At 43.6% G+C, this 27,360-nt stretch overlaps 1 protein-coding gene across 7 annotated transcripts in view; it reads left to right on the top strand.

Annotated features, from left to right (window-relative positions):
* The window catches only part of SWT1 (SWT1 RNA endoribonuclease homolog), a 1,000,634-nt gene that overhangs the window by 199,253 nt on the left and 774,021 nt on the right, over positions 1-27,360 (top strand). For all 7 annotated transcript variants that reach the window (XM_078642786.1, XM_078642831.1, XM_078642776.1 and 4 more), the window contains one exon: positions 24,250-24,309. In XM_078642786.1, the coding sequence (XP_078498912.1) occupies positions 24,250-24,309 (60 nt within the window). The remainder of the gene's footprint in view (positions 1-24,249; positions 24,310-27,360) is intronic.

Below are 27,360 nucleotides of genomic sequence, written 5' to 3'. Positions count from 1 at the left end.
GCCCTCTCCATAGAGTAAACGCAGTTAACAGTACCCACTTTTCTACTCCTATCCGCTTCATTTCTCAATGTAGGTTCAGTGACTCTCAGGGGTTTGGTACATGTAGAGAGCATCCACAGTTGCCAATTAGTTATGCAAAAGCACTTGAGAATCTGGAGGAACTTTGTTTTTCCTGAACAGTTGTATACAGATTGAACACCATGTGCAGGATAGGTTAACCTTTCATCTGTGGTTCATAGTCAACATAATCGCAGCTTCCCATGAAGTGTTTGATATATGGTCAATGTGGCAAATAACAGAATCTTGCTTTACCTATGGGGATTATTTGTATGAATGCAGTAAAGACACTTCCTAATATTCTGAGCTATTTTACACTTTCATAGTTCAAATGGTATACACTTTTAATGAGGCATAAGTTATAGTTAGCTCAGGTAACTCAGTAAAATCTGAACCTAACTATAACATCCATGTAACCTTTGTTTTTTTCAGTGAATATCAATGCTTTTTTAAATTCTATTTCCTGTATATAACAATCCTGTAGTCTTTGTTTTTTTCAGTGAAGTGCTACGTGTTGTAAAATTCTATTAACTATAATGTCTCTGTAACCTTTTGTTTTTTAAGTGAATTTCCAATGTTTTTTAAATTTTATTTCTTAATTGTAACCACTTTGACAGTGAGTGTGTGAGTGAGTGCATGAGTGTCTCAGTAAGTCTGTGAGTGGATGTGAGAGTATCTAAATAGGTCTGTGAGTGGGTGTGTATCCGAGTGCTCTCTGTTTTGCCCTCGCTTGCTCATTCGCTGCTCGTTTTCTGCCATTTTTCTGCTCACCTCTGACCTTTACTTTACCACTTTTTGCTCAGTGCTGACCTTTTTTCTGCCTCTTTCTGCTTGTTTCTCACCTTTATTTTGCCTCTTTCTGCTTGTTTCTGATCTCTATTTTGCCTCTTTCTGCTCTTTGCTGACTTTTATTTTGCCTCTTTCTGCTAGTTTATGATCTCTATTTTGCCTCTTTATGCTCGTTGCTGACATTTATTCTACCTCTTTCTGCCCATTTCTCACTTTTATTTTGTCTCTTTCTGCTAGTTTCTGACCTTTTATTCTGCCTCTTTCTGCTAATTGCGGACCTTTATTCTGCCTCTCGCTACTTGCTTCTGACCTGTATTTTGCCTCTTTCTGCTCATTTCTGACCTTTATTCAGTCTCTTTCTACTCGTTTCTTACCTTTATTTTACCTCTTTCTTCTAGTTTTTTACCTTCATTCTGCCTCTTGCTGTTTGTTTCTGACCTCTTTTGTGCCTATTTCTGCTCTTTTCTGACCTCTATTTTGCTTCCTTTTGCTTGTTTCTGACTTTAATTTTGCCTCTTTCTGCTAGTTTCTGACCTTTATTCTGCTTCTTGCTGCTCGTTTATGTCCTCCATTTTGCTTCTTTCTTCTCTTTTCTGACCTCTATTTTGCCTCTTTTTGCTGACCTTTATTTTGCCTCATTTTGCTAATTTCTCACCTATATTTGGCCACTTTCTGCTCGTATCTCACCTTTATCTTGCCTCATTCTGCTCATTGTTGACCTTTATTCTGCCTCTTTGTGACATTTATTCCACTTTCTTCTCACCTTTAATTTGGTTCTTGCTGCTCGTTTCTCACCTTTATTCTTCCCTTTTCTGCTTGTTGCTGACCTCTAGTCTGTTTCTTTCTGCTCGTTTCTCACCTTTATTTTGCTTCTAGGTGCTTTTTTCCTCCTGAAAAGCAGGGGGAGTCTTAAGGCCCCCGCAATCCTTGCCGGCTCCCCACCTCCTACGGGAGCCGCTAGGAGAGTGCTGCTGAAAGGCAGCTCTCCCTTGCAGGAGGAATCTTTTTGTTTGTTTCTCTGCCCACTTGACAGCTGAAACTCCACTTCCAACAAGCAAGAGTATTTTCTCAGCTCTTGCTTGCTGGAAGCAGAGTGTTTGCTCTGAGTTGGTGGGAGCTGTCTAAGCTTTCGTCAAGTCACAGCAAACTGCTATGTTCCGGGGGTGGGCACCCCAGGACATAGCAGGAGCTAGCCCTGAGGGGTGGCGGTGGTACCCCGGCCATGACCTGGGAGGGGGGCTGTGTGGCCCCCTCTTCATTTAATTACATTCTAGGCCCCTGGATGTAGTGGTCCCTGGAGCCCGGGGGGTCCGATCGCCCCCCCTTATTGTTTTTAATTTAGCCCCGTGGAGGTGGTGGGTTCCGGGGCTAGCACCAGCTCCAAGAGGGGGGTCCGCACAACCCCCATCCAAATTGAAAACAAAGCCCAGGTAGGTGGTGGCCCTGGGGCTCAAAAGAGCCTAGGAGGGGGGGTTCCGCGTGGCCCCACTCCATTATATTAAAAAAGCCCGGGGGAGGCGGAGGTGCCCGGGGCTTAAAAGAAATTCAGGAGGGGGGCCCCATGGGCCCCCCTATTTTTATGACTCCTGCATGCCCCCTGAACCTGACCCACCCGGGGGCTAAATAGTAGAAAAAGGCGGGAGTCCGGGCTTCTTTAAAAAAAAACAATTCCAGTGGGAGCCGTGGATAGAGCGTGACTCCCTCTGACAAAAAAGAATGTTTTTTTGGTCCAAGAGGCCTAGGGTGTCCGGATATTCCTATCCCTGCCCCCTTCTCTTTTTTTTTTAACGATTTTTTGTGGGACTCGGCTGAAGCCGGGTCCCAACATGGCTGCCAACACTTCCTGGTTGAAGTGTTGGCAGCCAAAAGTGTTCTTTCTGGACCATAGGCTACCTTTCTGCCAAATTTGTTGTAATTCCGTCAAGCGTCGGCATTAGGTAGTTATAGTTAGGACCATGTTTCCATAGCAAAGCGTTTATTGTCTTGCCTATATCTTTGGCACCATCTGGCGAATCTTCATGAAATTTTCCTCGGAAAACTGTGCCGGTGATTCATAGCTGTTTGCTTCACCAAGCAAAAACAAACACTATGGTTCCAGTGGGCGGGAGCTGTCAAAGTGCTCCCACTTTGCTGGAAGCGAAGGTTTTATCTCTTTCCCTGCCTGCAGACATGCGATTAGGGAAAGAGATGAAGTTATTGCTCCTGCATGCAGGGAGCTGCATTTCCAGCAGCTCCCTGCTTGCAGCAGCAATGCCAGCTCCCGCAGGAGGTGGGGAGCAGGCTGTGACCCCAGGCCTTAAGGCTTCCCCCACGGTCCCCAGTAAGGACATTGGGTGCCCAGGGCACCCGGGGAGTAGTGGCCACTCACGATTGCAGCTAGTCACACAGCCACTCACTCACCCATACAGCCCATCGCACACCCATGCAACCACTCAGACACCCGCTCATACAAGGATACACAGTCACACAGCCACTCACATAATACGCAGTATGTTAGAAATAGTATCACTCCTTACTAGTACACAAAGTATACTAATTTAAATATACATTTAACACTCATAAAAGTTTAGAAAACACTTACAAGCTAGTCCTTATCAGCCAGGCTTGAATCCAGTGGCAAAGTGAGCTAAGGACCCACTTCTGGGCATACCCTGACAACTTAGAGTAAACAAGAAAACGCAATAGGATGATGGAGTGAGTTCCCACTTTGCCATTGGATTCAAGCGAGCCTGGCTGAGGAGGGGTGTTACCCCGAAACCGTTCCCAGGATGCTTTGTTCACCCTAAGTTGGCAGAGTATGCCAGCCTTTGGCTCGGGAGGAGTCCCCAGGGGCCCAAAATAGGCTTGCGGCGACCCCTCTCACAACCCCCTTCGCAGATATTTAATACAGAATTTCCCTGTACTGCCTATGAGCAAGAAGTAACTCCTATGTAATCAATTAATATTGGGCTTCTTAGGTGACCACTTGAAATGACTGAGCCTTTACCCCAAGGGTCGAACCATCATAGAGAATTGACAGGCATGGACAATTTACTTCCATACACTGTATGGGGTTGGTTGTACTAAATACTATGCAATTTGTTGATGGTTGAATATGAGAACTGACCCAGCTAGATGGGTCCAGACAATGATACCTAATGGGACTGTCCTTACTAAAGGATATACAAAGACTATCCTTGATTAAGGTGTTTGACCAGTTGTGAAAGGAGTACAGCATGGATTCTTCCCAGTTCTTTAGGTCTTTACAGCATCTGCAAACACTGCAAATGTATGTTTATGTGACCGCGGGTTTGCCAGCCTGTTTCACTCTGGAGACCAGAGGAAGCTTTGAGTACATAAGCAACCATATTGATTTATAGCATTAATGTACAACTCGCCAGATTGCCTGAAACATCTCATATTGAAATGGGAAAAGAATGTGGGAGAGTTGAAGGGTGGTGACTGGCTGGAAGTACAGATATATCCTAGAGAAGTAGGGATCTGATCCATTATATGGTTTACATGGGCCCTTGAACGAAGGTTTTTTTCTGCAGATAATTGGCAGGGCTCCCACAAATGAGATTTTTAGTAAAGCTTTCTCCACACACTCTGAAAATGTCCCACAGTCCTGTTGTTTTGGGAGGGATTTTATCCAAAGTAATGGGAAGGAATTCAGGTGTGCTAGCCACAGCAGTTGTACTGCAAATACGGCGCTGACAAAATCTATTGCAACTCAACAAAATATTTGCTATACTGGGACTTTTAGTGACCCACAGGGATATGTACCAACAATGGGGTTGCATAATTCCACTAAAAATAGAATCACAGTGCATACTTTTGAACTTGTGCAAGGCTGCATAGAGAACTATGTTTGCTGACAATAGCTGCCTCAGAACGCCTCAGAACTTTTCAGAAAGTATGGGGACCATAAATACAATATTTCATATTTGAATGATCTCTAAGATCCTGTCAGACTTTATGGCGCATAATCATCTGCTTGACCCAGCTCAATCGGGATTTTGTCCTTCACATTGATACCACATTTTTCTTAATCTCTCTATTGTATGATCTACAAATGGCTGTCGAGAAGAATCACTTGCCGTGGTGTTATTAGATCCTTTGGTTTGCTTTGATACGGTTATTCATAAAATCCTGTTATCTAGATAGGCAGAAGACCGTTTCAGGGGCACTTGCTTTGAGCTGGTGGAGTTCCAATCTTGGTACCTAATGTCAAGCTGTGCATCTCCCTCCATTTCACTTGCATTTTCATCCATCAGTCAATGGGTACCACAGCACTCATCATTGAGCACCACCTTATTTAATATCTAGGACTGCTCAGCAGATCCATAATCATGGAGGTATCTTCATGAATTATGTTAAAAACACCAGCTAATAATTTCCATTCATCAATCCTCACCAGCACCGGTCAAGACCTTTCACATTTGTTGGTGTAACATTACTGCCTGGTTTACTCAGAATGCCTTTAAATTGAATGCATATAAAACTGAGATTCTCTGTTGCTCAACAGACCAGATACCATGTCCACTTCCTTCAGATTGATGGCCTTTGCCCAGGGAATCCATCGCCACAGCTTCCTTGTCTGTGAAAAATCTGGGGTTTCATTTTAATGTGGATCTCTTTTTGAATAATAAGCTTAATACACTGTCTTGCTCTGGTTTTCATTATTGAAGACTACAGAAAATGTTCCCACTTCTTCCCAGTCGGACACACCCACTGGTGATTTAGGCTGTGATTCTGAGTAGGCTGGACTACAGAACTCCTTTTTTCTGGGCTTCCCTGATTACCTTCTCAAAGGTCTACATGGGATCCAGACTGCTGCAGCTAGATTGGCGCTTACTCTTCCTCGCTATTCTTCTGCTTCAGAAACCTTGGACAAATTGCACTGTCTTGCAGTGCCCAAAAGCATCATTTTTATTCCCTGAAAGGACAATAATTGTTTATTCCTTTTTATTGTTTATAAGGAAAATCATAGGGATGGGCCCCTTTATCTTCAAAATAATTTCCTTTCGTATCACCCTACAAGCCTGCTGCTTTCCTCTGAGTCCAATGTGCTCAGTTCTTGTAAATTCAATCGAATTCGGTCCAAGCCTGTCATCTACGCAAAAATCTTCACTGTTTCCTCCGTTCTACTGAGGAATTTTTGCCATTTATGGCATTTCTGAAAACTTGCCTCTATTCTCTTTAAACTGAGATTGCGATGGTTTAGTGTGGTTTACGGCTGCTGCTAATACCAGGACGCCTTTATAGGTATGAGTTGCACTTTAGAAATGCATAACTGTAATAAATAAATGTGGTTTATCTATTTAGAGAGTGAAGCACATTTTTCGAGCACCAGAGTGCCTGAATTAAAGGGGAAGATATGCCTTTAGTGTATTAATATTTTGGATAAAACACATAAATATCCTTGAACTCGATCAGCTTTGGGTTAGAGGAATGTGACACTGTGACAATAGCAAAATATTAGTATAGAGGTTCATTTGGAAAAAATGAATAAAACCTAATTAACTGAATGTCCAGTCAGAACATTCTCTTTCACAAATAGATCTTTTTGCTAGTCGACAAAACAAGGCAGTTAAAATATGGTTGAACACAAATCTTTTACTCTGCCAAATATTCCAATTTGTATATACTTGTGGTTGTTTAAATTGCTGGGTGCTGCAGAAACAAATAATCAATAAAAGAAGATTTCTGGAGTGCATGGCTACGCTTCTAGGGTTTTCCAGCGCTGGGTGATCATAGACCAGAATGAGCTAAGCTAAGGTTCAAAGAGCAGCTTCCGGAACAATGCAAAAGAGTCACATAGAGGCAATATTTGAGGCAGAGTATTTCATAATTTAGTCCCCAAAAAAGCAAGCAAACGACCTCCCTGCCTTGCCAGTCTAGTGCTGAAAATAGAAGATATATTTGCATTGCTTGAACATAAATCCTGTTTAGGAATAAAGGGATGGATTTGTGGTAAATAAATAAATAATACCTCTATTTTTGACTGGATATACAATAACAGATAGCTCAATAAATAAGAGTCAAGATTCGAGGTAACTGGAGTTTGCAGGTTTAATACAGCATAAAGGACAGGAACAGGACAACCTGCACGGGAATAGGATGGCAGCGCTGCACGGGGCAGGGACAAAGGAATGGCAACTTTTAATAACAGTGCACAAGTATATATACTTAAACAAAATACATGGTATTCAATACAATAGGCGTAGCAGTGGGCAGGGCCTGTAGCAGTCGTGAAAGATAAGGCAGAAAGTAGGTGTAACAAGAGGCGTATACATAGACATGTGATGTAAACGTAACGGAATATGTCATAAATGGGGCGGAAACATGGAGGGGGCTACCTAAGGAGCCGGGACCTCTAACCTAGTGGTGCGCGCGCGCTGGCAATGACGTGTTACTAGGGAGAAGCTGGGGGCTATGACTTCTGAGCTAGAAGGAGAGACGAAAGTCTGGAGAGTCAGAGCGACATGTACCTAAACACTATCTAGTATCTGATGTTTAGAGAACATGTTGATAGAATCCAAAAGTTATCCGGGCAAAGGCTAACAGACACTAAGACTGGTGCATGCATTATTCTACATGTAGTGTGTGTTGAGGAATATTAAATGACCATAAATACAGTATTTCTCTTACATGGAGACGTAAAGGCTAGACGATGACTGAAACTATTGATGCGATTCAGTAGCTTAGGAATGCAGAGAAGGAGAGCTGGACTGATAACTAGAATCATAACATACTCTTGGCAGACTGGCAGGCAGAGCCAGGCCGAGCCGGGCACTGTGAGGCAGGAAGTAAGTGAAGGGTCAGGGATACAGGTGGGGGCTGTATCGCTCCTCGGAGAGGGTTCAGGAGACAGGAGCTGAATCTGAGTCCGGGCCCTTTTGAGGCCTAGAAACGGGGACTTTTACTGAATTAACGTGCACACTGTGAAACGTGGCAACATAGCTTTACATAGGCCTGATGCTCGTAGCTTTAACGAGAACTGAAAACTGGCATACTAGAGATGGACACAACTAAAATTGCGTCTTTAATCGATCATAGGGGATACATATGCATATTAATCATGCACATATAACATAAGATGGGGAACACGTAGGGACACAGAACATGGCAAAATTTACTTTTCCACATTCCCTCCTTGTCACTACGTTTCCATCAGGAAACATCAATATTCATGATACCATCTATCATTTCATACAGTATCATTTGCTCGTCTCGAATTGTCTTGGAACGGGACTTAGGACTAGGACTTGGAATACAGGATGTAGCACAAATGCCGCAAATCGCAGGGCCACATTGTAAACAGAGGCAGCAACTGAATATGATCGCTACTGCAATACCTAGAAATGACAATACTTTCCATCCCCAGGCAGAAATTATACTCCAGAGCCAACCGGACCATGTCCAGGTGCCTGGATTCTGGTGTAACTGATGGGCGATTTTATGAAGTCTGGTTATAGCTGAATAAACAGACGGTGCGTTATTAGGAATGAAAATGCAGCAACTAGATCCGATGACTCTACATGCTCCTCCTCTATCGGCCAGTATGACGTCAAGAACGAGACGATTTTGGAGCACGACAAATCTCATAGCAGATTGCTCTTCGGTTAAGTTACCTAGGGCAGAGGCAGTCTCATTCACTACTGCTTCAAGGGTTCTGGTTAGTCTACGTATTAACTTACTATTCTGGATAGGTCCTATAAAGAAGAAGAATCCTTTATTGAAATCTGTATACTGTTCTAGAGCAGTTTCAGTTTGATCGACAATCGGGGACTCGATCTCCCTTCTATGTCTAATGTGTACTAGATGTGTGTTTCTGTGATAATCAGATGGGGCTAGAAAAACTGGTGGCAGTAGGAAGGCAATGTAACAGGTTCCATCCCAATCGAGGGGCAGACGAACATATGCGGTCTGACCACAAACAAAATAAGAATGACGTGAAGCTTTGAAAATAGATTTCCCACTGTCACTATACTTGACAATAGTAGTACAATCACTATGTCCTACATGTGCGGAACCATTATTTCGGACACATAATTCGCCTTTGACTGGTAGTACTGAAATAGCAGGTAAGTCTGGAGTAGGATCAGACTGAACATTCAGGACCATGAATTTCGAAGAATAATTACCCAAATTATAAACTTCATTTTCTAGATCTAACCCTGTTCTGTGGGGAAGACCTTGCTTGTCTGGAAAACATGTACTATTCAGAAGGGACATATCAGTTGAGGATGACGTTAACGTGGACCAGGCTCCACATGAACCATTATGTGAAAATGGATAAGGAAACAGTGGCAGCACTCCCTTCGGTGTCTGGAAAGGGGGGAGTCGACCACACACCCAACAATTAGTGGCATTGCTGGTCTGGTGTGAATAATGTAACATACGGATAAATGTATTGTTGCGCATAGCAAGACGATAGGATAGTTCGTGAGGAGGCAGATCACTAAACGTGAGAAATTGGAAAACATAAATGAAATGCATAACTCGTGCAGGTAATCATCAAGCTCAAAAACAATATAAAACTTAGAAAAACGATACATCGGATAGAGTTTTGACTAACTCTCTCACTATGGGGGTCTATCTCATACATGTCAGATACCTGTCTAACCGTTTCACCCAGGGGGACTTAGACAATTAAACTGGCTGACTTATTTTACTAGACCGGAGCTTACTTTTATACTCCTGCTGTGGAGTTTTCTCTAACAGGGAATCCTTTGAATCAGAGTCAATAGCGGGACAGTCCTTGATAATAGTATCTTGGCAGTCTTTAAAATCTTGACAATCCTTGGAAATGTTCTTGGAAACAGTTTTTAGTCGGAGTCCGTGAAATTTCTTGACATGCGACAGGTGCACCCACCCCTTCCTGCCTTCCAACTTGACGGCAGTGCGGGTGGTCAAAAGGACTAACTTCGGCTCCTTCCAGCGAGGCTCCAGCGGACTTGAACGATCGAAATTCCGGACAAGCACTAGACTTCCTGGAACGATTTCATGCGGTTTCACCTCGGTATTGTCTGGAAATGCGGCGGCAACCTGTGAACGACAAGAGTGTAGGGCAGACATCAAGGAAGCTAGGTAATCTGTCAGCATATTACTGGAAACATCGGTAATACTTCGGGGTCTAGGTGTACCCCACATGTTCGGGGGGCGGCCGAATACGACCTCATAAGGGGACAGACCTGATCTGGAATGTGCGACCATGCGCATATAAAATAGGGCGACTGGCAGAGCTACTAGCCAGTCTACACCTTTCTCTTTACAAACTTTGGCGATGCGGATTTTTAGGGTCTGGTTATGTCTCTCTACGAGACCGGCTGCTTCTGGATGGCGTACACAATGGAACTTCCACTGGTACCCTAGTAAAAGGGAAACGTGCTTCATAAGTTCAGATGAGAATGGCTGGCCGTTATCAGAATACACGACCCTAGGGAGTCCATAACGGGGGAAGAATTCACGAACCAGCTGCTTGGCAGTGGTCGCGGCTGTGTAATCTGGGACTGGATATGCCTCTGTCCACCTGGACAAAGCGCATACAACTACAAGGACATACTTGAAACCTCGACATCGCTCCATCTGAATATAATCCATCTGGAGGACCTCAAAAGGGTGGTCAGGGGGTTGGAATCCACCTTGTTCCACCGGGACACTTTTACCTGGATTGAACTGGCAACATATCATACAGGTACGGACTTTCTGCTTGGCTGCAGCTCGTAAATGCTTGTTAAACCAAATGTTCTGGATACTGTCTATCATGGCTTTTTCTCCTAAGTGTGCTGGACTATGTGCGGTATTAATAATGACTTGAACCATAGAGTCGGGGAGAAACCATGTGGCTTTTCCCTTCGTCAACCATCCCTGATCTGTCTGGACCCCTCCTTGTTCGGACCATTTCTTAATTTCTTCGGGAGTAGCATGTAACTGGATATCTATGACATCTTGAGTAGGGTCCTTAACTGTCATACAAGTAGTCTGTTCTAGAGTGGATGTCGGTGTCTTGCTAACTGGAGTGTCTGGAGTCTGAGCTGTGAGTTTGGCTGTTTGATCCGCTAGATCGTTTCCTTGAGAAATAATGTCAGTGACTTTCGTATGTGCTTTGCACTTCATGATAGCGATAGATGTCGGTAAATGTATTGCATCTAACAGAGCTTGAATAAGGAACCCATGCTGAATCTTGGTTCCATGAGAAGTCATGAAACCTCTCTCCTGCCAGAGCACTCCAAAGTCGTGTACGACTCCGAATGCGTAGCGTGAATCTGTGTAAATATTAACTTTCAGGTTCTTGGCACGTATGCAGGCTTGGGTCAGAGCAACTAGCTCTGGTGCCTGAGCAGACAGGGTGTCAATACGGTGTGTTTCAATAACTTCAGTGTCAGTAGTCACTGCATACGCGGCTACTAGTTCTCCTGTACTTGTTCTCATACATGAACCATCCACATAAAGTGTCAGGTCGGGATCTGGTAATGGAATATCTGTCAAATCTTGTCTTGGCTTTGTCATAGTGTTAACTACTTCCACACAGTCATGTGTGGCAGGATTTGAAGTAACTGACGGTAACAGTGTAGCAGGATTTAGAACGTTGCAGCGTCTGATTTCTATGTGTGGCTGGAACAGTGTCAATTCATAACCTGTTAAACGTGCAATTGTCAAGTGCTGAGTCTGTGTTCGGTTTAAAAGAACTTCCACGGAGTGTGGAACTTGTACTGTCAGGGAGTGTCCTAACACTATGGAATCACTTTGTCTGATAGCTAGAGCTGTGGCTGCAACTGACTTGAGGCACGCAGGCAGAGCCTGGGCTACTGGATCTAGTGTGCTCGAAAAATAAGCACCGGGCTTGTATTGTCCTGCTTGATCTTGGGTGAGAACAGATAATGCTGTACCTTCACGTTCTGTGACAAAAAGTGTAAAAGGCTTACTGTAGTTCGGTGTTGCTAGAACAGGAGCTTGGCATAAGGCTTTCTTTAATTCATTAAAAGCAAGTGTATGTTCAGATGTCCAAGGGAGAACAGTCGATACGGCTGCCTCCTGTGTCGTTAACTGTATCAGTGGTTTGGCTAGAAATGCATACTGAGGAATCCATTGTCGGCAATAAGAAGTGAGGCCGATAAAAGCACGTACCTCCTTCTGTGTCTTGGGCTGAGGAAGACTCGCTATTAACTGGATACGGTCAGGTGTCAACTGCCTACCCCTCTTGGACAGTAAGTGGCCTAAGTAGATCACTTGCTGGACACAGAATTGAAGCTTTGAAGGGGACACCTTGTGCCCCATCTCGGCTAGGAAGTACAGAACTGTAAGTGACGCTCGCTCGCAGTCACGTTCAGAACGGGCTGTGATCAGTAGATCATCGACATATTGGAGCAGGGCAGTGTCAGTTGGCATGTGAATATTGTCTAGTTGTCTCTTAAGTGCTTGACTGTAAATACTAGGACTTTCTGTGAAACCTTGAGGAGCTCGTGTAAATTTATAGCTCCTTCCATTTAAACAAAAACCGAAAAGGTACTGGCTGTCTGGATGAATCGGAACACTGAAAAATGCATTCTTGAGGTCGATTACGGTAAAGAATATTGCCTCAGGATCAATAGCTGTCAACAGAGATGAGATATCTGGAACAACTGGGTACTGGGGAATGATACATTTGTTAAGTTCTCGAAGGTCAATCACTAATCGATATACTGGAGGTGCATTTGGATCAGTACGTTTCATGACTGGAATGATAGGAGAATTACATACATTGGAGTCAGTTTCTACAACCACTCCTTGAGCAATGAGCTCGTCAATAATTTTGGATAAGGCTGCTGCAGCCTCAGGTGGCAATCTGTACTGTCTGATTCGTGGTAACACTACACCTTGTTTGAGAGTCACACGATGGGGTGTGATTTGCATAAAACCAACATCAGTTGGACCTTGTGCCCATAGATGCTGCGGAACATTAGACAATCTCGGATCAAAATCTCGTAAAACATAGTGACCCTTGAAGTCACGTAAAAACAAACGTATTCCCTCTGGGGAACAACAAATAACTGCACCTAATTCTTTCAATGTCTTAATGCCTAACAAATTTTCTGGACATGACTTCGTAAGTAATAGATCAGTAGTTCGGGACAATGGACCAACTTCTAGAGTAACTGGCTTTGATATCTCGTTTACAATAGGCTTTCCTGAAAATCCAAGGGAAACATTTCTAGAGCCTGAGAGCGGAGCCCCTGGAACCTCGTCATGACTAATAGTCGTCCTACTTGCCCCTGTATCAATCAAAAACTTTCTGTCTTTCCCTAATACTTGACTGTGAACATAGGGACCCTCTTGATCTACAGGAATCTCGATGAGAGGCAAGCCTACCTCCCTCTCTAGGCTGTTTCATGAATACGGCTGGTACTCTGGATACTCGGATTGTGCATACTGGTACATCTGCTGTGTGACATGCTGTGTTGCAGCGATAGGCTGCGGTGCTGTAACTGTCTGTTGTGCATTCTGTGGCTGAGAAGTCTGCGAAACTTGTTCTTGTCTAGGCGGACGTGGTCTTTCTTTAGTCTTACCAGTGGCTATGTTGTGTTTCAGAACTGCACACTCGTTTATAAAATGACCTGGCTGTTTACAATAATTGCATGTCCCTTTAACGGGAACTGCAGTATGACTGGCTTGATTCGGACCCCTCTTCTGACTGTCTTGGGGAACAGATTGTGCAACTAATACTTTCATTTTCGTGTCTTTCATACGTTTCCTTTCGTGTTCTTGCTCTTCCCTGATTCTATTCTGGTGATACTGGAGCATCTGGAGCATTTGGGACGGAGTATTAGCTTGCCAGGTACTCTCGACTTTCAAAACTCGATTTTTAACTTGTGGACTTGAATTCTCGACTAGTTTAGTAACAAAAAGATGAGGGTATGACTCGCTACTCGTCTTTAAACCACTGTTGATGCTAAAACATTTCTCAAATCTAGAATAAAAATCACTAGTATCTACGTCTGGTTTCTGTTTACAGGCTGAGATTGCATCCCAGTCTTCTTTTTTCGTGGCTAATAATCTAGGCAAAGCTTGTATTAACAGTTCAGGTAATTCTTTACATTTGTCTCCAAGACCGGTACCTGGTACTCGTATCTTATCTTCAGCTTCTAGAGCTGTCCAATCGATCTTTTTCTCTCCCACCTCCCAATCTTTTTCCTTGAGTTTTTCGTATATGCCCGCAGGCAACAGGACTTTTAGCATTTTAATAATATCTGGATACGTGTATTCTCCCATACGGAGCATGTCCTTTAATTCACGGTGGAACCCTGCTGGATCTTTGTCGTGACAGGGAATTAACTTCTTCATTTCTAAGAGTTCCATCTTGGTAACTGGGGTGTAAACAAATACTCGTTGCATTTCACCACCCGCTGTCCTAACTGGGTGTACTTCTCGTAACGGATGCTGTCTATCTATATAAAACGGTTTACTTTCTGGAGGTGAGACATGAACAAAATGTGGGTTCAAAAACGTTCTATATTTATGGCGCTGTTCTAGAATGACACTAATTAAATCGGTACCTAAACCTTTCCATCTATACTGGAGTAACTCGTTCAGGACATCATGTAACGGGCCTGGATCAGAATGTTGATCCTCATACAGTGTAATGAGATGCTGGATCATATACATACCCACCAGTCGCTGCTCGGCTGGGGGCAGTTTCAGAAACATTTGTGCCACTATTTCGTCTGGAAAAGTGGTAGAATCAGTAGTCCATCGAACTGCTGATCGGGCTAGTTCTTGTTCATGCATGGTACTTAACTCACTATAACCGATTCGTGATTTCAGAATGTGATCGGTAGCTTGAAATACTTGTTCTAGAGAACCTTGTTCTGGTGCTGGAAGATGAAAGACTTTCTTGTGTTCTAGGCGTGACTGTCGGTCTGGAAATCTAGATTTACCTACATACGCTATTCTGGCGGTATTCTCGTCTTCCACCTCTTCAGTAGAAGAGTCATTTTCTTTCTCGCTTCCTAGAGCTTCTTTGCGTTGTTCGTGTAACCTTATTATTTCTTTACGTATTTTTTTGTACATACTCTCTATACTATTGAGTGTCTTGTGCTTACCCTCGGCTATATTATCACTCCACCTTGTCAGAATTTTCATTTCGGTCGGATCTTTAGTCGGGGAATCTTGTTCCCGTATTAAACAATTGATCAGAAACTTTAATAACATGAACTGGATCTCAGATTTTCTGTGAGACATGACTTCACCAATACTTTCTGGATCTTGTCCTGTACGAATGAAACGATACATTCTGTCTAGATCTTCTTTCATATTCGGTAGGGTGACCAAATACTCGGACACCTGTCTTATACGTACGGAATATAGGACCATACTATCCTCGCCTGGGACTGGATCATAACAGCATTCAGTAAGAACTCGCCTGATTTCTGCAATGGACTGATATTTAGGCGTACGCTGTAACGCACGTTCATGTAACTCGACTGCTCCTAGACGTCTATTTGGCGGCGGTGTACCAGGAGGACCTCCTCCAGCGGCCCCTAAACTGGAATCGTCGATTGATACTCTTCGTGCTGGCAGAGTGGCTGATGTAGCGGGGATTTGTACTACGGGCTGGACCGGGGGTACCGTAACAGGTACTGTAACAGGTGCCCCGGTGGCTGGAGGACCATGAATTACATTATTTACAGGAGCTGGTGGAACAGGATTTGCATATTCTGGGACTGTGTCGTCCAAATAGGACGAGAGAAAAATATCAGCTGCGGTCGGTTTGTGACGTAGCTTGGTCGGAACTAAGGGTGGCGGAAAATTACTGGATGCCTCCGGGGTTGCTTTTGGCAAGCCCTCGGCAAGAAGAGGGTACATACCCTTAATAAGGGCATTCCTCTGTCTGTCTGACTGTTCGGTTTTAACTCGTTCACCTATTTCGATTAATTCCCTTTCTTGGGCTCTTTCTGAGGATTCTCTACTTAATTCTGACTTTCTGATTTCTTTTTCGGTTCTTTTATGAGATTCTTTGCGCCATAACTCGATGGCATCTTTCTGTGACTGTCTGGCTTTCTTTTTCCATAATGCTTCTTCTACTCGCATGATGCACTCGGCATCCCATGTACCCGATACGGGCCATCTATATTTTTCTTCTAACTGTTTGGTGTACTCCACCCACAAATCTAGATACAATATGGCACTTATGCCATGCTTTTGATACATAAAATGACCTGGACTGTCCCAAGGCGGGACAGGAACTGCTTCTTCTAACAGACCTTTTCTAGTTCTTAACTGACGTAATTTTGAGAACAGAGGCATGACTGAACTGTAGTCTAGACACAATACAATGCACAATGAACACGATAATTACTGAAGATACACCACTTTCATACCACGACATTGAAATACATGAATGACATTTAAAATAACAGTTCTGACAAAATACTACCTGGAATACTGAAAACAGAATACATGAATTTCTCGAGAACAGAACGGACTAGAACAGAAACTAGATGCACTGCTAAAACAGTACGAAACTTACCGGTCTCATAAAGAGACGCGTCAGGACCCGCATCCACCTAAGTGGACACTTCGTGTTGGATCTGTGTACCCAAACCCACGGACCAGAGACAATGCAATTGACCCTGTCTAGATACTACCCCAGCAACGGTACTCACCGGGCAGCAAGAACGGAAGGCCTCGGACTGGACTGGACTGCTACGACGACGGACGGACGAACTTCGGACTTCTGTTACGGGTGGGCCTCCGGATACCTCGGACCTTGGACTCTCGGCTTGGGCTCTGGTCGGGACTTGCCGCGTTCCTCCACCGCCTCGTCTGGATGCTGGACCGCAACCTCCGTCTCCTCCGTGGGCCTGAGGGATACTTGAAGCAGAAATATCTGCACGTGCACGGTATGGTTCCGTCACGGCTGCAGAGGATCAGGGGGCTTGCGTGGCTTCTCCGGCGCGTGGGGAAAGGGCAAGTCCCTATTCGGGCGCCATTATGTGGTAAATAAATAAATAATACCTCTATTTTTGACTGGATATACAATAACAGATAGCTCAATAAATAAGAGTCAAGATTCGAGGTAACTGGAGTTTGCAGGTTTAATACAGCATAAAGGACAGGAACAGGACAACCTGCACGGGAATAGGATGGCAGCGCTGCACGGGGCAGGGACAAAGGAATGGCAACTTTTAATAACAGTGCACAAGTATATATACTTAAACAAAATACATGGTATTCAATACAATAGGCGTAGCAGTGGGCAGGGCCTGTAGCAGTCGTGAAAGATAAGGCAGAAAGTAGGTGTAACAAGAGGCGTATACATAGACATGTGATGTAAACGTAACGGAATATGTCATAAATGGGGCGGAAACATGGAGGGGGCTACCTAAGGAGCCGGGACCTCTAACCTAGTGGTGCGCGCAAGCTGGCAATGACGTGTTACTAGGGAGAAGCTGGGGGCTATGACTTCTGAGCTAGAAGGAGAGACGAAAGTCTGGAGAGTCAGAGCGACATGTACCTAAACACTATCTAGTATCTGATGTTTAGAGAACATGTTGATAGAATCCAAAAGTTATCAGGGCAAAGGCTAACAGACACTAAGACTGGTGCATGCATTATTCTACATGTAGTGTGTGTTGAGGAATATTAAATGACCATAAATACAGTATTTCTCTTACATGGAGACGTAAAGGCTAGACGATGACTGAAACTATTGATGCGATTCAGTAGCTTAGGAATGCAGAGAAGGAGAGCTGGACTGATAACTAGAATCATAACATACTCTTGGCAGACTGGCAGGCAGAGCCAGGCCGAGCCGGGCACTGTGAGGCAGGAAGTAAGTGAAGGGTCAGGGATACAGGTGGGGGCTGTATCGCTCCTCGGAGAGGGTTCAGGAGACAGGAGCTGAATCTGAGTCCGGGCCCTTTTGAGGCCTAGAAACGGGGACTTTTACTGAATTAACGTGCACACTGTGAAACGTGGCAACATAGCTTTACATAGGCCTGATGCTCGTAGCTTTAACGAGAACTGAAAACTGGCATACTAGAGATGGACACAACAAAAATTGCGTCTTTAATCGATCATAGGGGATACATATGCATATTAATCATGCACATATAACATAAGATGGGGAACACGTAGGGACACAGAACATGGCAAAATTTACTTTTCCACAGATTAGAGCCCATTATATGCAGGACTGGCCTGATGGATGGCTCTATATTCATAACACAGAGCCTTGTACTTAATGTGCTGGCGATCGGGCGCCAATGTAGCTGACGCAAGTGCTGTGAGACTGAGACGCTGCTAGTAATGTGACATAATGGGTAGGCAGTGAAATTCTGCTAAATATGTTGCTGCCTCAGCCGAGCCTGCCTGGCACCCAGATAAAGTACATTGCTGTGGTCCAATCTGAAAATTATAAGGGTCTGTACAATGATTTTGCATGTTCAAAGTCAGGTGCCATAAGATTTTTCTTAAAAATCTAAGCAAACCAAAGCAGCTTGTTGCTACCTTGGTAATCTGTTGCTCCACAGACGATGTATCTTCCTGCTAGATGCCTAGATCTTTGATCTACTGACTGAGAGCGTTCAGATGCCCAGTTTAGTTGGCCAACGGTGTGGTCTCCAAAACTGAGGTTGATTACCTACTATAAGCACTCAGGTTTGCTGGCATTTAACAAGGCACCATACTGAGAGAGGTACTCTTATTCGTAGCACAAACTGAAACTGAAACTACAATTTGAGTGTCATCCACATAGGAGTAAATGAAAAAGTGATACTTTTCCACTATATCCGCCAGTACTTGCACGTAAATCTTAAATAAGGTCGGACTCAAAGAGGATCCTTGTGGGACTCAGTGAGGCAAGTGTCAGATTTTTTTTTTTAAACTCTTTTTATTAAACTTTGCTCTTAGTACCAAGTCACAGTGGTCGATAATCAATAGACAAGTTGGAAAACTGCATCATGGTGAAAAAGGAAAGATAGCACAACAGTACACAATTGGGTAAAACACGTACATGATTACTCCTCAGGGCCCCCTCCCGCCTCCCTATATTTCCGCCACGGTCCCCAAATCTTTTTCCATTTCTTCCTGCATCCCCTGCTCTAATAGATGGTTTCCTCTGCTCTTTGGCACCAATACAGGTCCCTCCTCCACTGCTATCCAGGACGGGGATTACGTGAGCCCCAGCCCCTGGCTATGTTTCTTTTAGCCACCCCCGCCGCCAAGGCCATCCACAGTTCAACGTGTCTTGACCAATAAGTGGCAGATTTCTGATGTGAAAGGTTTGACAGGTACCTATAAGTTACGATCATCCAAAATCGACTGAAACCAGCTCAGAGCTGTCCCTTGAATCCAGCCTCCATGAATCTGTTGAGGAGCACCTGATGAGACACTGTCAAAACCAGCACTAAGGTCTAATAAAATCCGTGCACAGGTCCTCCTCTATCCAGTTCCTGCCTTAGGTTCTCCGAGGCTCCTTACAGAGCTTTTTCAGTACTGTGTTCACTGCGGAACCCAAACTGGAAGGGGTGCAATACCCTATGAAATTCTAAAAATGCAGAGATCTGCCATTGATGTACAAAATCAAATTTTTACAGTCTTCTTGTGAGAGAAGGGTGTGGAAGCCCATGGGTAGTTTCCAGGACGGATTTAACTATCCGAATAACTTCCTTAGGAAAATTGCTAGCAGTCTCCATTCTATTTGAATAATAACCTGCACGAGCTGCTCTACATACCCTATGATGAATTCTCAATGCATCTTTTAGCCTGTGTTTATCCATAGGAGGCAGTTTTTTTTTAACCTTAAGATTGCGTCACGGTGGAGGTGGAGTGAGGTGTAGGAACTGGCCCAGTGCTCGCAGGACGATAATTTGCAATGTGTCATGGGTAACTATGTATTTCAGTGTGACCTCGGGTCAACCAACCGTGCCTTAATGAGTCTGTCAATGTGCATATATGATGTTCTGATGCCAATGGGGGGATGTTATTGTCTGTTTATTTTCCACAAAATGACAAAAATAAAGTTTTTTTTTAAAAAAACCTTAAGATTGCGTTTATAAATTAGGGACCGGAAGGGTGAGACATCCTGGTGTTGTCCACCTGGATTGGAAGTACCGAATCCAAGTTAGATCGAATCCAGGAGTCTACAATCTCAGTGCATTCTTCCATCGATCCCTCCACCTTGGTAATGTAAATGTGCATTAAAGGCCAGTGGGTCAAACTTAACCCATCTCCTTTAGAAGGGCCTGTGTACTGGCATCCTATTTATGGGTGCATAGCCCTAAATGGAAAAGAGGATCAAAATAATATCCAATCAAGTAAGAGGAAGCGGGCGTTCTGCATTAGCGCTGGTTAGTTTAGAAAAAATAGGGTCAAGAAGATTTACTGCATTATGAGAGGCATCCTGTACTATCAGATCCAACTCAAGCACTTTAAAATCGCTAATAATAGTAGATGCAATGTGGCTAATCTTATTGTCTAAATTGATATTAAAATAACCAAGGGCGACAAAGTTAGCTCAATTTAAAATATGAGGAGATAAAACCTTGACCAGCTTAGAACTCCAAGCGCTAGAAGCACCATGCGGGCAATAATTAGAGAGCTAGACGAGTGTAAAATTCGGAGATAAGCCTATTTAGAGCAAAACATAATCGCAATCAGGGATAGAGAGATGGGAAATTTGACAGCAAAAATCCAACTTAAAAATAATGCCCACCCTGCCACCTTTTTTCCTAACCTCTGTTCTCACGTGAAATGCTATAGCCAGTAGGCAGAGCAAGTGAAATATCCAGTGAAGAATGTTCACAAAGCCAAGTTTCCATAAAAAAAACCAAAAAAAAACTGCGGCCGGTTTATAATCAGTTCAGAAATAAAACGGGTCCTTAAATGTCCTGTGCCAAGGAGTGGAAGTTGATACTACAAAAGTGGTAGTTTACCGATTGTTTCCATGCCAAGCCTACTGCTTGGGAGGGAGTGATGAGTGCCGCAGGGTCTCGGAGGGAGTAACTACAGTGTTGGCAACTTAACGTACCATTCAAATAATCAAGGCTCACACTGCATCTAGGTGCAAAAGCAGGGCGTTGTAGATATAGTTACTCCCTGGGGTGAACTCTCTTATCTAAAGATGGAGAACCAGGTTTCCTGGCCCCTGGGCCAGGTCGGCCGTGTACAGGCGCGGACTGACTTATCTTTGGCGTGCCTTCTGTGGGCCTGCTGCGGCCCTGCTGCTCACATTCGCATTGTGCCTTCACTTAAATAGGGCATGTCCTCCCAGGAGAGCTCCAAGTAACTCGATCACTCAAGCACACACGTCCACAGAGCAGCACAAAGAATATGGTCACCTGGATGTCCTACCGCAACCAAAAGACTGGCGATATAGTTAAAAGTAGTAAAGACTACATGCAGTCTAGAACATCAGTTAAAAACGTATAACAAAAACGCTTCAAAATACCAATAAGAGCATAAACATTGTCCCACAAAGAGCCCCAGAATGGTAAACACAACAATCTAAAAGGTATTGTGTCCCAACACAGAGCCCTATGCCAAGTTCAATGCAAATGGCTGTCAAACTAGTCTGATTCACTAATGTATATAGCCTGTGCCTCAGCTCCTGACTCAAAGGTGGTTTGACTAAGGGTTGTTTACCAAAGTTCTCAACAGTAGAGTGGAGGTGCCAGATAGGGAAGCGCTGAGTGATGTTCCTGTTAGATATCAAAGCACCTCGGTGGTGCAGACTGTAAAGTTGTTTCAACCCAGTGGTTTGCGTCTCTGCTGCTGGTTTTCTACCCAAAAAATCCCAAAATGCCTCGTCCCAAAATCCACCATCAGATACGAGCAGGGGTTGAATCCAAATGCATTTTTAATGTATTTTGATCAGTTCTTCAAAGTTCTATATACAATTAACAAGGCTAATGGTGTTCTGATTGATGGGATCCAACAGCTACCAACTGGATCTAAAGGGGACGCATTGCTTCCCTGATGCTAGCGCCCGAAAAGGTGTCCCCATGGTTACCTAAATTTGGGGCTGATTATTGCGAAATTGGTGGCTTGCTGACTAAGATTTTTTAACTTATGTGGGTAACCAGTGGACGCACTGGATACACCAGTAAGCCCTAGTAACTAGATTTTAGGGTCAACAGCCAATTGCAACTTTAAATACCAATATCACAGGAACAATTGGCTTGGAGATCTGGTTGAAACTGTTCAGAAATGAAGGCGATTGACCACACCAGAAAAATCCCTAAGACTGTTGGCGAAGACCAGAAATCTCCATGTTCCTCTGGGGATTAAAGAAGCTGGATATGAATGCCCAAGAGGTACTGGAAGTGTCAGGGATGATGGTGGCTCCTCAGCGTAAAAATACTCCCAACATCTCTGCAGGTTCTTTGCTCACGCAACTTACTTACAGAGCATTTCTTTCCAGCTGGGCTGCAAGGCCCACTAACTCCTGTGTACTCCTTCCCAGTGACCACCATCCCACAGGTTTTCAGTTAACTAACCTATGTTATTTCTTTTGGTTAGAGGTCTGCTCCTGTCTCTGGGCAGTACTGCTTCTTCCTACTTCAAACCAAGGTGCATTAAAGAATTCAAAGTTGTTATTTTTTTTTATAAATCTTTTTATTAAACACAAGAAACAATGGTGTTCATCACAGTTACTTAATGCACAGTATACAGATGTACCTTAGGAATTCAAGCATACATATATAGGGGGTTGGGTACCGCAGACATGTCGCCTCCAAGCAGTTTTTCAAATCCTTGGGGAAGATCATGGAAAGCAGGGCCCTGTCACTCTGGTACTGGATCATGCTGAGTTTCTTCTCAGTTTCTAGACAAATATAAATTCATTGGTCCACAAGTTCACAATTGATTCTATGGACTCAACAAAAGTGCATGTTTTGTTCAACATTTAGGTATTCCTACAGTCAGCATGAATTGCGTCTTGAGTCTATTTGCTTTTCGCTCCTTGGCTTTCTACATGGTGACGTCGAGATAAAGCCATCTAGAAAATGGTCAAGTTTGTGTATAAATTCAAGCTAGAAACCCTGAGCCACGTTTCCCTTGTTGCTGTGTGAGGATGAATACAACACAGGAATGGGTAAGTGTGTTTCATTGTACTAGTGGGTGGACAGATGTAGCAGGGAATGGATGATTATTCTCCACTAACCTACCAGACATTTACATTCTTACTGAGGGACCCAGTGAAAAAGTGAGGAGCATGCAGGTTCTCACCCAGAAAGGCTACTGGCAAAGCATCATTTTCTGTAGGCCCACACACCCTGTCTGTAATAGTCATCCTGCAGTCTCCTGCTCCCCTACACTTTAAGCATATGTAATTTCACACAATACACACTCTAGGATGGGCAACAGCTATTAAGATGGGTTGCACTTTACAGCGGAGAGATCAGTAGGTGCACTTCTATCCAGGTGTACAAATACGAAAGCCTTAACCATGACGGTAATATTCTGCCACCAACACTCACTCAAGTAATAGTTTGGTATCAAGGGGTAATAGCTAGCCGTGGGTATGGGCGGAGGTACACTTTGGGTACTACACCACAAAGGCAGAGTCATAGCATATGCTATGTTGTCCAATGACACACAGGCTGTTCCAAGTCCTGATAGGACTTGTGTCCTTACAACTTCTCCTCAGTTGCTCAAATACATTTGAATGTGAAACATTATGACAGGTGCATAGCCGGGCTCTGTTGCCCGATGGGGAGATAAGCATCCTTGACTCCAGACTCTGGTACAAGCTTGAAAGTTGCTTCAGACATCTTTGAAGGTAAGCCATTCCCGGTGCCTGGAATGTTTGTTTCTTCTTAACTTTTATATGTTTTACAATAGCTTCTGTTTTAAATATTCTTCTTTTACTTGCGTCCCTTTGTTTGAGGAGCATCCTTTATAGACTCTCTAAAAGATGGGCTATATTTGTGTTTGATAAAATGTGCTTGCTATGCAATAATAACTGTACTCCTATGTGTGTTTATTTCAAGATCTGCTCATTATAGTCAATATGACCTAAGATTTCAGATAAATCATCTCTCCTTACAAATCCCTATTCTAAGTCATTGTACATGATATATAAATCCCAAGTGGCCGTAACTGGTGACTGAATGTTTGAGATCAGGCTTAATGGGAGGTTGGTAGAAGCAGGTTTTCTGAGGACACATATGTGTTCTCGCTATACAAGTGGCATGGCGTGAAAATATTGAAAATTATTTTCATCTAAAAATGCAAAACACAGTATTGCTTTGTCTTGCCACCTTAAGTCACATTCGTTATATCTGTACACTAAAATGTGAAATCTACTTCAAATTCATAATTTACCTTGAATTGGCTTCTTTACATAAGGTGTGCATGCTCACTCTTGCTGTGTGAAACAGTTTTGATGTTTTAAATGTAAAGGCCTCACTTATTTCTGTGGTTATTCTTTTCCAGAAGTCTGAGGCTGCTGATTTATCCTCCCCCCTTCAACGCAATGAAGATTCAGAAGAGGAGGTAGGTTTAATAAAACTGTTCAATAGTCTTAAGAAAAGAAAGTGTGCTGTTTCACATTTAATACTTTTTTTGTAGTCGTGCATACCCATCACACATGATCAGTTTTAGAGCCAATATTTTGGCCCGTAGCTATAGTAACCCTATCTCATCCAATCAGCCAATGCTGAGTTTCATGAAGAATTGTAAGATGGTAGTTAAATGCAGCTATGGCACTTTTGACATTCTATTGGAAGAAGGGCATCCAAAACAACCCCAAGTGTCATAATCTTATCCTGGTTTCAGATTTCAGTACTCCCAAACAGGAATGACAGATAGTTATGGCTCTGGGCTTGACTTAGAGTTTGGCGGATGGGAAACTCCATCGCAAATGTGTTCATTCCATCATAGCGAGGATCCAACCCTCCATGGAGAATGTGCTAGAGCTTGTCCAATGGATAATGATCCGTTTCTTAGCTGCAATAGCATCCAATCTGAAAAACCTTTTGCCCATGAGCCCCCTCTTTTAAGGGAGTAAATCCAGCATGTATTGTTTTATTGTAGTTGTTTGAACGTCTTTCATGTATTGCCCAATCCTGCAGGTAATCTCCTTCTAGAAAGCATGTAAAACTGAATGGTTCATGTGACATGTCGGAAGTCTGCTTCCTCCACCTGGCACATTCAAGATTGTGCTGATTTGCCTTGATAAATTGTATTCAGTTTAACAGGAGTAATGAATGCTATATGGACATAATTTTACTGTATTAGTTTGAAACGTGTATTGCAGGACAAAGTCTTTACCCAGGCACACTGTCCACCAATCTTCATTTTGTCTCGAACTTTTAAGGCCTCAAATGGTTTGCCTGCCCCCAGTTGTGCGTATTTCAGAAATTGACCACCATCATCCCAAAGTTATTTTGTGCTCTTTCAAAGATTACAAACTTGTTCTCAGGATATAGGGAAGTTGAACAACAGCCCCACGTTCAACTGTCTACTGCCATAGTGTTAACAAGCTGACCAAAGGGGTAGGTACTCAAAATTTACATTTCCAGGGCGAGCGGTGGGAATTTGAAAATTGTCCTAACCATCCTATCCCATATGATACAGACATAGCTAATTACATAAGGTAATTGTCTCGGGGCTCCCCGTCCCCTCATCAGGAGGTTCTCCAGTGCTCCCCCTCTTGCGTGCCTTTAAGTACATATTCTCCCACTTGATCCACCTCATCCAACCAATGCACTGCATCTTGTAGCTGTGCCACCATGTAGTACAGCTCCAAGTCTTGAACTTCCAGCTCACCTTATTCCCATTCTCATTTAAAAGTATCTAGTTTGACCCTTCTCCTTTTACCTGCCCAGATCAGTTCCACCAATAAGTGATTCTAAACTACAAAGAACTGCCTTGGAATCATGTATGTAGCCCCTTGCTATATATCTAAGAATCTGGACAAAATGCTATCTTGGCAAGTGCTACCTGACCCATTACCGACCGCTGGAGTGTGTTCCAGAACTTAATTGAAGCCTTAAGTCCGTCTGTCTCGCGTCCTCTATTTAGTCTCTGACTGTCTGCTTCATTCATTGAAATCCTTATGCCTACATATCTGAATATTTGCCCTCGGCTATGCGCCGATATCCAACTCCCGAAGTCCCCCATCTGTAATAGTTTAGATCCAGTGCGGTTAATTTATATAATACGGATGCTTCATTGTATTCAGCTATCTAGTGTTACAGGATTGGAGCAGAATAAGTCAGGTGTTTAAGATTTACTAAGGTGTTGTCAAAATTTAGAGACGCAACGCATGTGATAGCCTCCACTTGAATTCCTTAGCATATTAGTGCTTCAAGTAATCTACAGGCCGATAGCTCCAACACCATTGCAAATAGCAGGCGGCAGCTCTGATTTGTCCCACGTTTCAGTCCAAACTGCCCGATATGGCCTTTCGGACCCTGGCCACTGGTATCGTCTATAACAACTGTACTCATTTAATGTATTTCTTTCCCAGACCCATTGTTCACAGAACTTCCTACAAATTGGCCCAACAGACAGAATCAAAAGCCTGTTCAGTGTGTAGCAGGGCCAGTGCATATTCAAGTGTGTCAGCCTTTGTCTGTTGCTTAATGTTTCATTGTGCATGAATCCACATTGATCCTCATGTACAAAGGCTGAGATTACTTCAATAAGTCTGTTTGCTAACCCATTGCTGAGAATTTTAGTATCTACGTTTAATATTGATGAAGGACGGTATGACGACACCATCACTGGCTCTCTGTCCATTTTAGCGATAAGTACATTCTGAGCTTTCCTCATAGATTTGAGCAGCGTACCAGGTCTGTAAGATAAGATTATACGAATTTTATTGTGCATGATTAATTAAAACCGTTGCATTCAGAACATTGTTTATTTTTTTTATAAAAACTTTTTATTGTTGCATTGAAAATATCACAAATGAAAAATGAGCACACGGACTGGCTTCAACATTCAGCCTTGTCCGTCAGTCACGCAACTTTTTCTTTTTTAGTGTCCCTGGATTCCACATGTGTCAACAAAATGCATGGATCTTTAACAGACAACATATTAAGAACGTAGGAAAGGAAAAACAACCCCCAAAACAGCAGCCCCCATGCCCACCTCCTCCCCCCCTCTCCCGGGTCCATCCCACCCCCCTGATGTATTCCCACTCACTGTTCGTATCTGGTCTGTACATTACGGTCTAAGACATAGCCTCCCCTTGCTACCGCCGCTTAGCCTGTGGCACTGGGGACCTCTTCGAAACTCCCACTCAAGGTCCTTGGGGCCTCACTCCAATCCATGGTATTGTCTCCACTTCGCCCACAACACTCTCTGAAACTTTTTGGGGCAGCCCCTGGCTTTATAGGTCACTCTCTCTGCCGCCATGTACAGGTCCAGCCCCCTCCTCCATTCCTCTAAATCTGGCGGTTCAGAAGCCCCCCAGTTTCGTGCAATGTCTCTCTTCGCCACAACCAAAGCAAGTACCAGAAAGATGATCAAGGGGCGGGCCAGGTCGACTTCGGTTGTCATGCCTAACAAAGCCAAGCATTCAGAACATTGTTGGTT

This window comes from Lissotriton helveticus, chromosome 1_1 (assembly GCF_964261635.1).
Source record: "Lissotriton helveticus chromosome 1_1, aLisHel1.1, whole genome shotgun sequence".
Classification (NCBI taxonomy): domain Eukaryota; kingdom Metazoa; phylum Chordata; class Amphibia; order Caudata; family Salamandridae; genus Lissotriton; species Lissotriton helveticus.
The sequence above is the reverse complement of the archived record's forward strand: the minus strand, read 5'-3'. Positions and strand labels throughout refer to the sequence as shown.